A 15,530-nucleotide genomic window follows, 5' to 3' on the forward strand; every position below is an offset into this window, starting at 1 on the left:
AGAATTATTAAAATTCATTATACTGGGGCAATATTTAGCATCAGACAACCGAACACCAAAGCCAGCTGTCTGTCAAAACTACAATGTGAACTCTAAGCCCAAGTTAGGATCCCAGATGAACTCATTCACTTTACACGGAGCTTTAATGGTTCCCAAATGTTCATTACACAAGAGCCAACCCGAAGGAATATTTCCACTTACCACATTTTGCAAAGTAGAAATATTATTTTTAGAGATTCCCTGTATATTCAAGCAGAAAACTGTCATTATTGATCTCAGTGCACATTATGAATAGATAACCGAGCACTGAAAAAGAACCCTTGGTTCCAAAGTCTCTGTCTCTGTGCTTTTGTGGATTTGAAAGGACTGTCATGGGGAATTGAAAATTATCTCCACCACCAGGAGAAGAAAGAAGGAGTGAATCTGGGGAAAGGGAATGATAATTGCAGTGGGGCTGTGTACTTTCAGGGGAAACCCCTGATCAGAAGTTTCATTTTTAAATGAAAGCACCTGCCAAGTTGGTTAACCACACCACACTCTGGAGGTAATCTGTGAACCACTGTGCTCTTATTTCAAACTAAGGCTCAAATAGAAAGAGACTCCCTATGGATAACGATGGCAATATTTGGTGCAGAGACCCCTGTCCTCAATCTAGTGTGAGCACCAGATTCGTAATTAGCACTGCTTTCAAAATGCAAATAAATCACAGCCCTCTAGGGGGCACAAAATGTCTATATTCAGAGGTACAGCAAGGTCGCAGGCAGTAGATGGAGAGCAGGAGCTAAGATTTAGATTCCAGTCCTTGTCCCTCTACCTACCTACTACACATACAACACTGACTGACTTTCTCAGAACCTGTTTTTTAATCTGTTGTTTTTCAATGACAATTCCTGCCTATCTCCCAAAGTGATTGTGGGGAGTCAAATAAGACAATGACAGTTCTTTTTTAAACTTAAAGGCCCTACTAATTTCTAGGATTTATTTTCCCCCCATATAAGATAGGGTTGAGATTTAGCATATATGTAAATTAATGTATCTGGATCAGAAATCAATATTTCCACTTAGCACATTTTGCAAAGTAAAAAAATTTTTTAGGTACTTTGGTATATTCTAGGAGAAAATGGCATCATTGTTGATCTCAATGCACATTATGAATGGACAATCGAGCACTGAATAAGAACCCTCGGTTCCAAAGTCTGTGCTTATAGGGCCAGAAGTTACCTGGAACTTCTTTCTACAAAATCCCAGACCTCTGAGGCTACTTCTTTTAATGATATGGAACAAAAGCAAGAGTGACAGAGGAAATACCACAGAATAGGTCCTGTGGATGTCACCTGATCACTGGGAAGGCACAGTGATTAGCTCTAGATAGAGACCAGACATAAGGTGGACAGGAATAAGCCAAAGGAGAAACTAGGCACTCCCTACCTCTGGTTTTCTTCAACTGTACCCACCATTGCTCCACCCTGCAGAGTTAAACCAAGGGTGGGAATAAGCTTACCTCTTTATGGGTAGGGTTTCCATTGTGTTGACACTAATCTCCTGTTGTGTTGAATATCCACAGTCATGGAAAAGGGGGGAAAGTTGAAAATACTCCCAGGGGCACATGACACTACCCAGAGTTGGATCAGAAGTCTCAGCACTTCCTGGGGGTTCTGCACAGCAGGAGGGAATCACTTTCATCTCTGTCTGACATTGGGTTATCATGAACTTTATCACAATCAATACAGATGAACGAGAATTAACCTTCCTTTAACTGGGAAGTTACAATTAACTAGGTCATCTGGTTAACTGAAGGTTAATTAAAAAGGAAAACACATCCTCGCTTTGATCTTTTGGGCTGAAAGTCTTTTAAAATGTGCATCTCCCCTTTCCTCTGAACCTTCACAGCACACTCTTGGAATTCACCAAGATTCACTGCATGTGAAGGAATTTGAAGGTCCATCAAGTGGTCATTTCTAATTTTGCTGGCATGTAGGAGTAGACCATTTAGCTGGTGAGGGCACCAGACTGGCATTTCACATTGACTATCCGATCCTGTAGTCATTATGAAGGCATGAGCTCTCACAAAGCAAGAAAAACTATTTCTTAGTGGAAAATCACCATTGAGAGACAGACAGAAAACTTCGGTGAAATTTGAGAAGGTGGTTAACTTATCTTGTATAGATTAACATGAGGACCAGATGGTTTTTGATGAAAAAAAGCGATGTGGGGAAAAAACAGAAGTCAACATAAACACTTCTGAGGTTGCAAATTGCAGCGTTTGAAGTCTCAAAACATAGCCTTTTTTAAATGTTGAGGGTCTACTATACAGACGGAGAAACATAAGCGATTTCTCGATGACTGAGGATATGGTAGGGTCTTAGTATCATTACCCCAGCAACATGATAAGGGATACAGATTTAGAGGGTAGAGGAAATTGGACTGTGTTCTAACTGCAGGGCAATTTAACAAATACATTCCTGGTTTAGTCATTACTTGCTCTATGAGCCCAAGAGAACAACCTCTAGAGATGAAAACAAACCGTTGATCATTCAGATTTGTTGCATTCTTCTCAGTCATTGAATTATTGTCTAGCTCTATGAGGAATTGTTACCCGATTAAAAAGAAACCCAGTGACTATTTCATTTATCAACAAAAGAGGTTAAACCTAATGAAAAGTTGTTTTGAAAGTTTTACATATAGCATCTTTTGTACGAGCAGAGCTCGTGAGAATATGATCATCACAGAGTAACATTATTAGGAAGATGAGGACATGGAAGGAAAGAAAGGTAGAAAGAAAATAGGTAGAAATAAAGCATAGTATTCCACTATTCCTACTTCATTCATGCTGTACTCCTCATCCCTCCATTCTGTAGTCAGACAAATAAGGAAAAACTCACACTATCCCTCACCCCCACCATTTTTCCATGTGCATACACAGATACGTTCCTGGGAGGTAAACTCACAAATGACACCACTGAACCAGCAATGCCTGGGTGGTATGTGCAAATGAGTACTATTTGTGAAAAGTGCTATGCCTTAGTCACAGGAGTGCCTGGTGGAGAGATTAGTTCTCATGCAGGAAAGTGACAGAGGCCAAAGGCTTCTTGCAAACCCCTCTGGATCTACAGAGACCCGAGACACCCATGCATGTTTACCTGGGGAGCCTGCCAGAGAGTCCCCTCTGCTGACAGCGAAGGTACGAGACACAGAGACGGGCACTAAAGAGTCAGGGGCCAAGGATTTGTGAGTTGCGAAAGGGAAGATATAAACACAAAAGGAAAGAGACAAAGAACAAAGTGGGTGAGACAGTCTGTTCCTGGATCTTCACAACATCACATTTCTCTGCAAAAAGGAATCCTGACTCTGAAAACACAGGAATCACATCCTCTTACAAAGTCACTCTCCAGAAAGACAAGAAAATAAAATGGATTTTGCTGAAGGTCATCTGAAAAGATGTGCAACACATCTTGGAATCAGATGTACAAGCACAAGCCGAGCCCTGTGGGAAGCATGTAGGCAGCATTCTCTGAGGCTCCCATTTTGAGCCAGCAAACATGCTGGGAGCCCAGCGCTGCATTCCCACCAAGCTCTCCCAGCTCCCATGGAGCTCAACTGCCAAGGGCACCTGCATAGGTACTCAGAGTCCTGAATGGAAAGCGTGTGCTCCTGCTAGGGGCATCCTTGAGGAAGCTAGATCCTGCCTCAGACTCCTAGGAGATGCCTCTGGTCACAGTGTTGGTGAAGAACTGTGCATTGCTAGAGGATAGGGATAAAGGAAGAACAATATCTCTAGCAGTGTTAATGTGAATCAACTTGATGAATTAAATAAAGCCACTTCGTGGCAAGTACCAGTGGTCCAAAGTATCTCTCCGTTCCCTTTTCCTTCTCTTTCCCCACAGAGTTTGAAACGGTGCTGGCTATCACCTGGGGGCCCGGGTAGAGTTGAGTGTGTAGTAACGGTCCAGCCCCTCCCCCTTCAAGCAGTGTCTGGGCATGGGAACTATGGGAACCTGTCTTCATCTCTCTTATCTGATCATTCCCAGAGTCCTTTTTAAGGAGCTAAATGAAACCAGTCTGCAGATGATAGCATACGGAAATAGACTGCTTCTGCAGTTTTATTTGCTACACCAAATGATTTTATTTGAAATTACCTACCTGATAATCCTTTACTCTGACATGAGATGTTAATGAATATTAGAATGGGCCTCTAATATTATGAGACACAATGGAGTTAAGAAACTCTCTATTCTCAAGAAGAATCATAGTTCTAAATGTATAAATGTATACACCAAACTGTATACATTGTATACAATGCATAAATGTATATACCAAACAGACAGGAGACCTGTTCTTTCCACATCTGCACACCTGTGTGTGCACCTATTCCAGCTACCCTGGGTTCCTGGCAATCAGAACCAAGAAGAAGAAGACAGTGTAGATTATGTTCCCTTCACCTCATACAGGAAAGCCAGAGACTTCTTTGTAGCCTCAAGCTCAACTTTGAAGCATAGGTCATCGTGCCAGTATTCCAGCAAACTCATAATCTCACTCCTCATCCTCTAAGGCTGATTAAGCTAGCTTCAAGCATAGGTGGATGGGGCTGGGCCAAGACCCTACAAGATTTTATTGCCTTTTAGCTTAGACTTAAGCTCTCCCTCAACCTATAGGTTGAGGTTCTTGGCCAGTGAAAGATGCTGGGTGGCTGGACCATGGGCTGAGCATTCACCTGGGATAACTGTGGGGTATGGGCGGCCTTTGAAGTTTTCACACTTCACTACACTAAGTATGGGTTTGGGGAGGATGGAAAATGTCTTTTTACCCCATTGGCTAATAATATTTCTTTTTCCTTCTCAAGATTTACAGAGATGCTCAGTAACATGGGGACAGAAGGAGAAAGAGTGCTATGCTTCTTTTCAGTTAACTAGTTTTAAAGGAGAAATCAATGTTGCAACTTTATTTCTATCTCACTGATGCAACTGAAAGCTTCTGAAAGCAAGAACTAGAGACAAGAAGGAAGGAAAGGAAGAAATCGGATAACATCTTCCTTCTACTTAAAACAATTTTTTTTTTTTTTGAGATGGAATCTTGCTCTGTAGCCAGGCTGGAGTACGGTGGCATGATCTCGGCTCACTGCAACCTCCACCTCCCGGGTTCAAGCGATTCACCCGCCTCAGCCTCCGGAGTAGCTGGGATCAAAGGCACATGCTACTATGCCTGGCTAATTTTTGTATTTTTAGTAGAGACAGGGTTTCACCATGTTGGCCAGGATGGTCTCGATCTCCTGACTACGTGATCCGCCCGTCCTGGCCTCCCAAAGTGCTGGGATTACAGGTGAGAGCCACCATGCCCGGCCACAGCAATTTTTTTTATTTTTTTATTTTTTAGAAAGAAGGTCATATAAATTGGGTGGGCTAGGAAGCCATATGTAGGTCTTTTTTTCTCAGAATTTCCACCTCTTTTAGTCTTCTGGAAGAGACCAAAGACATTTCTAGGTAACATATTAGAATCCCAGGAGAAGTCCCTAATGTGATGGATGATGGAAATTTCCCTTAGAGAACTAAGGTTTGCCAAAGTCCTGTAGCCCGTCCCTCACCCATCCAGAGTTCTACTGAGCACTGATGCTTCCTTCATCAATCTTGATTGAGATTCATTGTCTTAAGTATAATAATGTACCAGGGTCTTTTCAATTTTACAGATCTCCTCCAACTCATGTTTTGACACTCTTCACACGGGGCAGGTATTTCATTTCAGCCACTGGCTGGGCTATTACACTGTAACAATTAAACTGTAAATTGTTCCACTATTTCCACTTAGAAATTGCATTCCAGAATATGATGGATCTGAAATCTGTATTTTATTGTGCTGTGTGAACTAGCCAGGACACCAGGAAGCATCTTGGCCGGTCACCAACTTACTGGGTGATTCGAAGCAAGTCATTTCTTTAGTTTCACTCATGTTAAAATGGTATCTACCTTGCCATGTTCCAGGGACTAAGATATCAAGCTCTGGGACCCTCTGATACTTCGCACCACAAGGCAATATGTAAAATCTTTTTTTATGATGAGAGGAAAGGCCCTATTTGGCATTGAAGTGATCACTGTAAACACAGCTGAAAGCAATGCAAAATTCAGATCCATGAATCAGAAAGAAATCTAGAGAAATAATTCTTTCTGGATCACACTTTTAATCACAAAAAATGCCACGCCCTTTAAACACAAGTGCAATAACTACACAGGGAACAGCAAGAAGGCACAGCACAGAAGGGGCAGAGCACACCAGCCATCAGCCCTGTGCCTGCCCCCACCAACAGCATGCACAGCCAGCTGGCAGATACCTCTCCACTAGCTGAGAGGTGGAGAACCAGGAAAGAGAAGCAGATAAGCAACGTATTGCACAAGGGTGGAACTTAGATCCCCAAATCTTGCAGTCACTTCTTACTGAGGACAAACCCCACAGACACACTAATAGCATATGAGAGTTTTTGAGTAAAGGCCATGGGTGAATTGTTATTGCACAGAAGGAAGGGCTGAGCTTCTGCCCAAGCACACAAATCACCTGCCTGCATTCCCTGGAAGGTGGCAATAAGCAGTGCCTTCCCTTACAACCCCTGCATCCCCCCAACCATGTGAGCAGAGAAGCAGCAGAAAACATTCCAGACACACAGGACCCAACCTCCCATGGTCTGTGGGTACCTAGCAGGAAGCAGTGTTCCTGGCAGAACATTACAAAGGGGCTGCCAGCATTTGTCTTAGCCCCAGCCCAGGCTCAAAGTGCTTGTTCCAGGTTCCCAGAGCCGGCTGAGGCAGGACTACGATGGGGAGGACGAGGAAGGGATTTGAGAGATACATACGAAAGACAGAAGATCCAGCCAGACTTCCAACCTTCCGCACGTCATTATCTAAGGACAGAAGGATGTAGTGGGTTTCAGAGGCAACTCAGAAAACACACTTCTTATGGGAATCTTCCCTCTTCTATCCACCCCCAGCACCAATTAACCCTGTAAAAACCAGGCAATTAAATGGAAGGGTAGGGAACAAGTATGAAAAGCAAAATAAACTAAACTTGTCTTTTCATATTGAAATCTACCACCCTAGATCCCTAACACTTGAAAATATTACTGCTTTTTACAATTCAATTTTTTGTCACTTTTTTTTTAAGCACTAACTGAATGAAAAGTGATTCATACACCCATTTTGCAGAGGAAGGAACTAAAGCCAAGGAGGCTAAATGGCTTGTCCAGGCGGATTAACAAGAGTCAAAGGGGGAGTCAAGACTTGAACCCCTGTGCTTTTTCTACCATATCCCATTACTTTCCCAATAAACAAATGGAAACTAGAATACCTGAGCAAGCAGTGGTCATGATGGCTGGGACACCATAGTAAGTAAAGGCTCCATTTTCAAAGCGAAGGCCTTCCTTACCAACCTCCACCTCCACTTTACCCTGGAAAAAAAAAAAAGGAAGTATACTATGAATGTGTATGAGCACTTCCAGTTCTACTATTGACTAGAACCCTAAGCATTTCTGCTTGGATAACAAGTGGACTAGACCCATGTTCTTATCACAGAGGAATGTTAATTCTCTCCAGATTTACATTTGAGAAAGCACCTCCAGCTTTAGTAGCTCTTTGCAGTAAATTCAGTGCTTCGTTGTTCATAAAACAGCATCCAGTCATGAATAACCAAGCTGTCCTTGCGTACTGTAATGGCCCTTCCATGATGCAGGCCTAAGCACTAGCTAACCCAGGGCCTCATAAACTGCCCCACCGGTTTAGTCCAAGATTGGACCATTCCTAAGTCAGGTCAAGATAAAATCTAGGCCGGGTGCGGTGGCTCATGCCTGTAATCCCAGCACTTTGGGAGGCCAAGGCGGGTGGATCACAAGGTCAGGAGTTTGAGACCAGCCTGGCCAATATGGTGAAACCCCATCTCTACTAAACATACAAAAATTAGCTGGGTGTGGTGGTGCACACCTGTAGTCCTAGCTGCTCGGGAGACTGAGGCAGGAGAATCGCTTGAACCAGGGAGGCAGAGGTTGCAGTGAGCTGAGATCGGGCCACTGCACTCCAGCCTGGGTGACACAGTGAGACTCTGTCTCAAAAAAAAAAAAAAGAAAAAAGAAAAAAAGATAAAATCTAATTCTGTGTGAAGCTTGTTTAATTCATTGCCAATAATAGTGATAGCTGATGTGTAATGCGTAGCATGCACGGACATGACACTGTGTTATGTGCACTGCATAGATTCTCATGCAATTCGCCCCACAACCCCATGAAGCCCATGCCATTTTTATCCTCAATTTACAAGGGACTCAATTTTGAGGCTCAGAGATTGAATAACTTGGTCAAGGTTAATTAGGAAATGGCAACAATAGAATTTTAAAGCCATATTTTTCAAATTTCTGAGTGTACACCCTTGCTACTATATTTTATTCCATGTTTTATTTGAAAACTGTTAAGTTTATATTTAGCATAAGACATGAAACTATGTGATCATTACATTATACAAACAATGTAACAGGATTCTTGTTGATTTCCAACAGTGAAGCAAATGACTCCATTTTTTGGAGAAGAGAGGTCATTTTGTTCAGACCATTTGGAAAGATATACGTGAGGCAAGTTATAGTGACAGAGCAGAGAGGCTGGAAGTGGACAGTAACAAAGAGACCATTTCTAAGTTCATGTGAGCTTAATCAAGATTTTAAAATACAATCAGTGTATTTAGGATTCACAACATTATGTTGGGAAAGGACAGGGAATCAGTGACAGAGCTAATGGTGCAGTCAGACAGGGCACCAGCAGTGTTACAAGCTGTAATCATGTCAGACACTTATTTAAGACAGGCCTATTCAGGTATCCAGAGCAGAAGGTGATCATACTTATGTGAGCACTGGGGAGATGTTGCACTTCTTTGAACAGGTCATTTTTCCCCTTCCTGGTCCTCTGAAGGGGGAGAAGATTTCAGGAACTGCAAAGGCTGAAATGCAGCTGAGAGAATGAATGTGTCCCATGTACCTCCAGAGAGCAGAGCAAGGACCAGTATGGAAGTCACAGATGGTGAGATTTCCACTTGACAGAGAGAAGGGTTTAAAGAAGAGTTGTCTAAAGTTTAGGAGGCAGTGGGCAGTTTCATTTCAGGGGATGTTCAAGCAGAGATGAGGAGGTATTATAGCTTCCGCAGAGCAGCAGTTCTGGAAGTTTAGAAGCAGAACCCCTCTATCGGAGAGGTATTCAACCCACCCCAAACATCGCTGAGTTGTCAGACTAAATGTCAAAGATCCCAGCACACCAGTCTTCCACGTCTAGGCCCCTCCTGCAGGTCATGAAGAAATGTCCACCCAACTGGCCTTATTCCTGAGGCAGCAGCCAAGTCTTGGAACTTGGTGCTGAAGGAGGCATGGCCATTTCTTCACCCTGGAGATGCCCTCGTCTGGCTCTTAGAGGTTCCCTGACTTTCCTACTCACCTGTAGAAGCAGCACAAAGTAGTCCACAGGGCGGTTGCGCTGGTAGAGGTAGTGTTCCGGGGCCTTCTTGTTCTTCTCATCAAACTTCAGCTCCTGGATCACGTTGGGATGTTTCAGGAGCCGGAGCAGGATCTTCTCCGAAAGGTACAGAGACTTAAAGGGCTCCACTTCTAGAGGAGAGTGAGTGGGAAGGGAGGAATCAGCATCAGCTATGTCCCACCCATTCCAGCAGTGGCAGCTGGGAGGAGTCAGAGTGAGCACAACTAGGACCCCTGTGCATGTATCAGGCTGGCAGGGCTTCTGCAGTTCCTCTGGGGTGGAAGATCCTAATCCCAAGTGTGCATCTCAGGGCCTTACCCACGTCCTCTGGAGATGTGTGTCCCTGCACTGGCATCTCAGGAGAAACAGGTCTCCATTTGGAAATGTCTATTTTGTTATTAACTTTCTTTGATTTTATTTAAAATTGGACATGGACAACTAAGCCACATAAACAGCAAAGACTTTAATGCTATAACTGAATGAGATGCAGATAATTTAATCTGGCTTATTTGTATGACACATATCTGCTGAATGAAATGAAATCCCACGTTACTAAAGACAGGCAATTATTTAAATAATAAGTTGTCAATAATGTGAGGCATCATTGCATCATATTTATATATTACAGCTATTACTTATATTACATATGTTAAACTTATAGTACTTATATAACATATGCTCTGGGAAGTAGTTAAAAGAAACCTGTATTCAGAACTAGAAATTCTACCTTAAAGCAGCTCCAACTTAAAATTTTCTACTCTTTAGCACCTAAAACAGTGCTAGCACTCATTATATACTCAATAAATACATGTTGGATTAATTAAATATTGAAGTTAGTGATAGATATGATCATTCTAGGTCAGCACATTAATTAAGCATGGATGGTCAGAGGGTTCAAAGACAAACTTTACCTTCTTCACAAGAAGGAGTTTATCTTTGGATTTTCTCACTTTTTTTTCTTTCTAAAGATCCCAAGATTCACAATACACTTCTGTATTTTAAAAATTCATAGCTCACAGGCTTCTATGGTACTGCTCTAGGGCACTGCAAGTCTAACAGACAGGGAGATGGCCTCAGGCTTCAGCCAGGAAGTGACTAGAAGAGGGAAAAATGCAGCAATGGTTTCTTTAGCTCTTTTCTGTGGTAGAAGAGTTGAGTTATACTCATTTCTTCCTCTATAAGATCAGGCCTGGGGCTCAATACGACAGTAGGTGGCATCCATTACCCTGTCTAAGGCAACCTCCTTCCTAGAACATGCTTCTCAGTCCTGACAGCACACTGGAATCAGGCTGGAAGGTATTAACAAGGATTGGTGCCTGGGTCCCACCCTAGAGATTCTGTTTTAGCTTCTCTGGAGTGGAGACTTGTCCTACCTGTGGCCATGAAGCGGTGTGTGGCTAGCAGAAGCTGTGGTGAGATTTTCACCCGCATCTCCGTGTCCGAAAGCTTAAACAAGGAGAAGTCATGCCGCTTCCGCTCCCGGTGCGGGACCCTCTGCTTTTTCCGATTGTCAGCTGTGGGGTCACAGAGGACAGATTGCAGCTATCTCAGAATCATGTTGGTCTTTGGAGGTTTTCCCAGAATCACAGGGGACAGATAGAACATTTCTGCAGTGTCAACTATGGGTGACATCACAATATCACCCAGGAAGTAGAAGGATTTTGGTGAGGGATAGACAATGGCAGACTGCCATCATTTCAGTGTTTTCCACACTTAGGGGGTGTATAGTAGAAAAAGGGGAAAGCTGGCTTAGGGTATCCAAGTCTGGGGTTCTGGGGCTGGTTCCCCTACTTACTCACCATGCAACCTCTCTAAGCATCAGAGTTTTTATTTTAATCTGTACAAGGAGGCTAATAATATTTAATATAGCTCTCATACTCATCTTGTGCAATTAATTATGAGACTCCAACTGGAAACTACCTGTGAGAATGCTTTTACACAAAGTCATACACACACAAGGGACCTGCATTCTTAGTATCAAGAGGGTTGCAGGGGCCCAGGGAATTTCTGACTCTCTCCCACTCCTTTGCCCTCTAGTCTCCTGCTGCTTATGTGAACCATGCTCTGAGTGGTACCTGAAGCATGCCACACAAGGAAGGAAGGTGGCCACCATCTCTTATCTCACAATTTCCCTGCTTCAACCCCAGTCCCTCCACTGGGAGGGAATCTGGGGAAATATAAGGAAGAAGACAGGAGAAGAAATAAGATTGGACCTATAATCTCTAAAGGTGGGTTTTCTGGGTTGGGGCCTCAGGCAGGGTCTGGTACCTCCCAAGAGCCTATGTATCAGGCATGTAATTATTGGTTCAAAAAATCTGCTTTTTCCAATTTAATTTGTTCTCATTCTTTTTAAAGCTTGTCTAAATATATCTACATCCCCCCCGCCCCCGCTTTTTTTTTTTTTTCTTTTTGGTAGAGGAAATGTTTTCTTTGGTTCTTTCTCTTTTGCTTTCCCTGAGTTTTGAGTAAAATTTTCAAACTGCTAGCCCATCTTATCTGCACTAAGGGGAACAGGGAGAGGGATTCGTGTTTTCTCCAAACTTGACCTAAAGAGAAACAGGGCTGTGGGGGAACCTCTGGTGCAAGTTGAGTGGATGCAGTGAGAATGAAAGGGAATGAACCCCTGTGGCAGGAAAATAAGGCCCCAGAATCCGGCTCCCTGTTGTGCCCCCTCTCCTTTTGGGGCTTGCTTTGCGTTTCCTTCTAGAAGGGACAAAGTGCCCTCTTGCCGGCGCAGCTCTTCCATGGCCCGCTCTCACTCTGGGCCTTCACAGTCATCTGGCCCCTGCTTTGACACTCCTTTTGCTCAAGTCACAATGTGCAGACCCAGGCCCAGGTATCCAGATCACGTAAGAGGTCAGGGTCATGCAAGAAGAAAGACAGTATCCCTGGCTTCTGGGCCTTTTCACAGCTCTTAAGGAATCATGCCAGCAGCTATTTATAGGTAGAAAGACCCTAACCTGCTCCTGTAGAAAGAGGATCACTCAGCAAAAGAGTAGCAAATACAGGTTATTAGCCCAGCTCTTTCACTCTCACTAGTGAGCAACTTTCTGATTTGTATGATGTTTGCCTAAGAGCCCCCCCCCATCAGATTGCCACTTAACATGGCATCATTAGGGAATCATTCCTCTGATCACCCCCTTCATTCCTTAGATTTTAATAGTGTGTGTTTGAAACCTTAAGGTTGTTCAAACAAGTGCCCTGGGAGGAGCTTACTCATTTAGACTATTATCAGCACCTAACACCTTAGTGTGAATGGCTTCACTAGTTTATCTGAGACATCTGGGATTTTTTTTTTTTTTTTTTTTTTTTTTTTGAGACAGTCTTGCCCTGTCAGCCAGGCTCCCATGCTGGAATGCCGTGGCACAATCTCAGCTCACTGCAGCCAGGACCTCCCAGGCTCAAGTGATCCTCCCACCTTGGCCTCCCAAGTAGCTGGGACTACAGGCACATGTCACCACGCCTGGCTAACTGTTGTATTTTTTGTAGAGATGGGGTTTCACCATGTTGCCCAGGCTACACCTGAGAATTCTAAATCAAGAGTGGCAGGCAGAGGTGGGGGAGGGAGAGGACACTTCCGAGCTCGATCCCCATGTGAGGAAGACACGCCTGGTTGGGTCAAGCACAGCAGTGCCCAGGCTCTTGCTTGGGAGGTGCCATGACTCTCTTGCTTGTCTTTGTCAAGGCCTGGCCCACCTTTTAGAGTTGATCTCTTCTTTGTCTAAAAGGAAGGCACTCTTTCTGCACTGCTCACTGCCTTACAGTATCAAAGCTCTTTCTACCAGGAGCCAGTTTCTGAAAGGCCACATCTCACAAACTAAGGACCGAAGTCTGAAATGAGTTATCTGTAAGGAAGAAAAGGATGGCTATTCCATGAGATGAAATTCTCAGGAGGAAACACTTCCCAGCCTAGGGACTCCCATGGACTTAGATAACATTCCAATCCTAAAGACAAAGCATGCCTTTGTAATGTTTGCAAGCAAAGCTTTGATAAGGTTCAGTAACCCAAAGTACTCACATCTGCATAGAAAAGTCTGTATTGTTCCTGAGTGAGGGAGTTAGGAGGGGGAGCAGACCAGAAAGAAGGAGGCAGAGACAAGAGCAGGGATGCTGGTGGCAGGGAGAGAACAGAAACCCAGGGTGGTGGGCTGAAAGGCATAAGAGGACAGGGAAGTTTGTAAGAAGGAATATTCAGTTTTTGGCTTAGGCTGTGAGTAGGCAATCTCATGACAGTCTCCACTGCTCACTGATGTTCTGGTGTGAGTGGAACCCCTGTTGGGGTCTGCATCTAGGTGGATGAAGCAACCAAACAAGAACATGGGGGACAGAAACAAGGGCAGAGAGGCCTCTGGGCACCGTCCTGGGAACACTGTGTTTCCTGTAGTCCCTTTTCTATCCAAAGGCTGGGAGGTCTCCTTTTCATAGTCTTGGCTCAGTTCCTGAAGGTTCCCTCCTGATAAACACTTAGCTAGCATGTTCCCAGCGACTCAGAAGTGATTCCAGCTAGGATATCTTGCCACAGCAGCACCTGGCATAGGTGGCTGACACACATCAGGGCACAGGGTTTGCCCTGACACCCTTTCTATAAATCAAACGAGGCTTTACCTGAGAGTCTTGGAGGAAAATAAGATGACCCTGGAGAACAGCCAAGGCCGTGCACTTACTGTAGAGATCAGTTTCATCCAGGATCTCCGACTTGATGATCTCCTCTATGATATCCTCCAGTGTGACAATGCCCATGACCTCATAGAAAGGGTCTCCTTCTCCCTCATTATTCACCCGCTGGACAATGGCCAGGTGAGATTTTCCTAGAGAACAAATGAAATCACAGTTAAGTATCAGGGACATTTTCAGAGTTCTTTCTTTGTGAGAAAAATGATACAAAGTTGCTGTCTGACCAATCTCAGGACTGCACTCATCCCTGGACCTCCTTAAAATGTGAAGTTTTTATGCAAGCGCTTATAAATGCAAACCTTATTCTTCTAGATTTGTGTTCCTATTTAGGGAAGTTACTGAATATACTCAAAACCAGTTAATTTTTTTCTTTGAACTTTTACATATTAGCAAGTATATGTTAGCTGATATAATATACACTAATTGAAAGAGCAAGAATTTACAGTCAGAATTATGGCAAAAGTCATTCTCCTCCCCTAAGCCCCCTTCCCCGCTAACTATCCCAGTTACTATTCCTTGGCAAATCATTTAATCTCCACTGAATTAACATCTCTCATCTAGAATCAGGAAATAATGCCAGTGTGGTGATTTTAAAACATGGCCTTTGTGGTGTGCCTCCCATGGAGAGGTGTGGTCTACAGCCCCTCCCCTTGAATCTGGGTGAGCTTGTGACTACTTCAACCAAAAGAGAATGGGAAATGAATGTCCATTACAGGACTTCTGAGGCTAGGTCATAAAGGCATGTAGCTTTTGCTGCAAGAACATTGTAAGAAGTCTGAGTACTGCCCTGAGGCCCCCATAGTGGAGAGGCCACAATGTAGGTGCTTAGGTGCCAGTCCCAGCTGAGCCCACCCTTCCAGCTTTCCCACCAAAGTGCCAGGCAGTTTGGCAGAAGAAGCTGTCTTGGAAGTGGATTTGCCAGTCTCAGCTGATCTAGCCCCTTGTCTCACTCACTCCCCAGCCTTTCTTTCCTTCTTTCCTTCCCTCCCTCCCTCCCTCCCCCTTCCTTCCTTCCTTCCTTCCTTCCTTCCTTCCTTCCTTCCTTCCTTCCTTCCTTCCTTCCTTCCTTTTTGAGATGGAGTCTCTCTCTGTCACCAGGCTGGAGTGCAATGGTGTGATATCAGCTCACTGCAACCTCCACCTTCCGGGTTCCAGTGATTCTCCTACCTCAGCCCCCCAAGTAGCTAGGACTACAGACAAGCACCACCATGCCCAGCTAATTTTTGTATGTTTAGTAGAGACGGGGTTTCACCATGTTGGCCAGGATGGTCTCGATCTCTTGACCTCATGATCCACCTGCCTTGGCCTCCCAAAGTGCTGGGGTTACAGGTGTGAGCCACCTCACCCAGCCTCTCCCCAGCCTTTCAAGCAGCT

The 15,530-nt window shown here is 44.1% G+C and overlaps 1 protein-coding gene across 6 annotated transcripts in view; it reads right to left on the reverse strand.

Moving 5' to 3' along the window:
* The window catches only part of CNNM1 (cyclin and CBS domain divalent metal cation transport mediator 1), a 71,812-nt gene that overhangs the window by 26,262 nt on the left and 30,020 nt on the right, over positions 1-15,530 (reverse strand). For 3 of the 6 annotated variants that reach the window (XR_004029084.1, XM_030808634.1, XM_030808624.1), the window contains exons 2-7: positions 14,147-14,290; positions 10,856-10,996; positions 9,444-9,613; positions 7,327-7,426; positions 6,836-6,883; positions 3,141-3,203 (exon numbers count right to left, since the gene is read on the reverse strand). Coding sequence is in view for 5 of the 6 variants with exons in the window: in XM_030808634.1 (XP_030664494.1) it covers positions 3,141-3,203; positions 6,836-6,883; positions 7,327-7,426; positions 9,444-9,613; positions 10,856-10,996; positions 14,147-14,290 (666 nt within the window). In the remaining variant the exon portion in view is untranslated. The remainder of the gene's footprint in view (positions 1-3,140; positions 3,204-6,835; positions 6,884-7,326; positions 7,427-9,443; positions 9,614-10,855; positions 10,997-14,146; positions 14,291-15,530) is intronic. The other 3 variants (XM_030808636.1, XM_030808630.1, XM_030808639.1) reach the window with 2 other exon arrangements.

The sequence above is a fragment of the Nomascus leucogenys genome, chromosome 3, assembly GCF_006542625.1.
Source record: "Nomascus leucogenys isolate Asia chromosome 3, Asia_NLE_v1, whole genome shotgun sequence".
NCBI lineage: Eukaryota > Metazoa > Chordata > Mammalia > Primates > Hylobatidae > Nomascus > Nomascus leucogenys.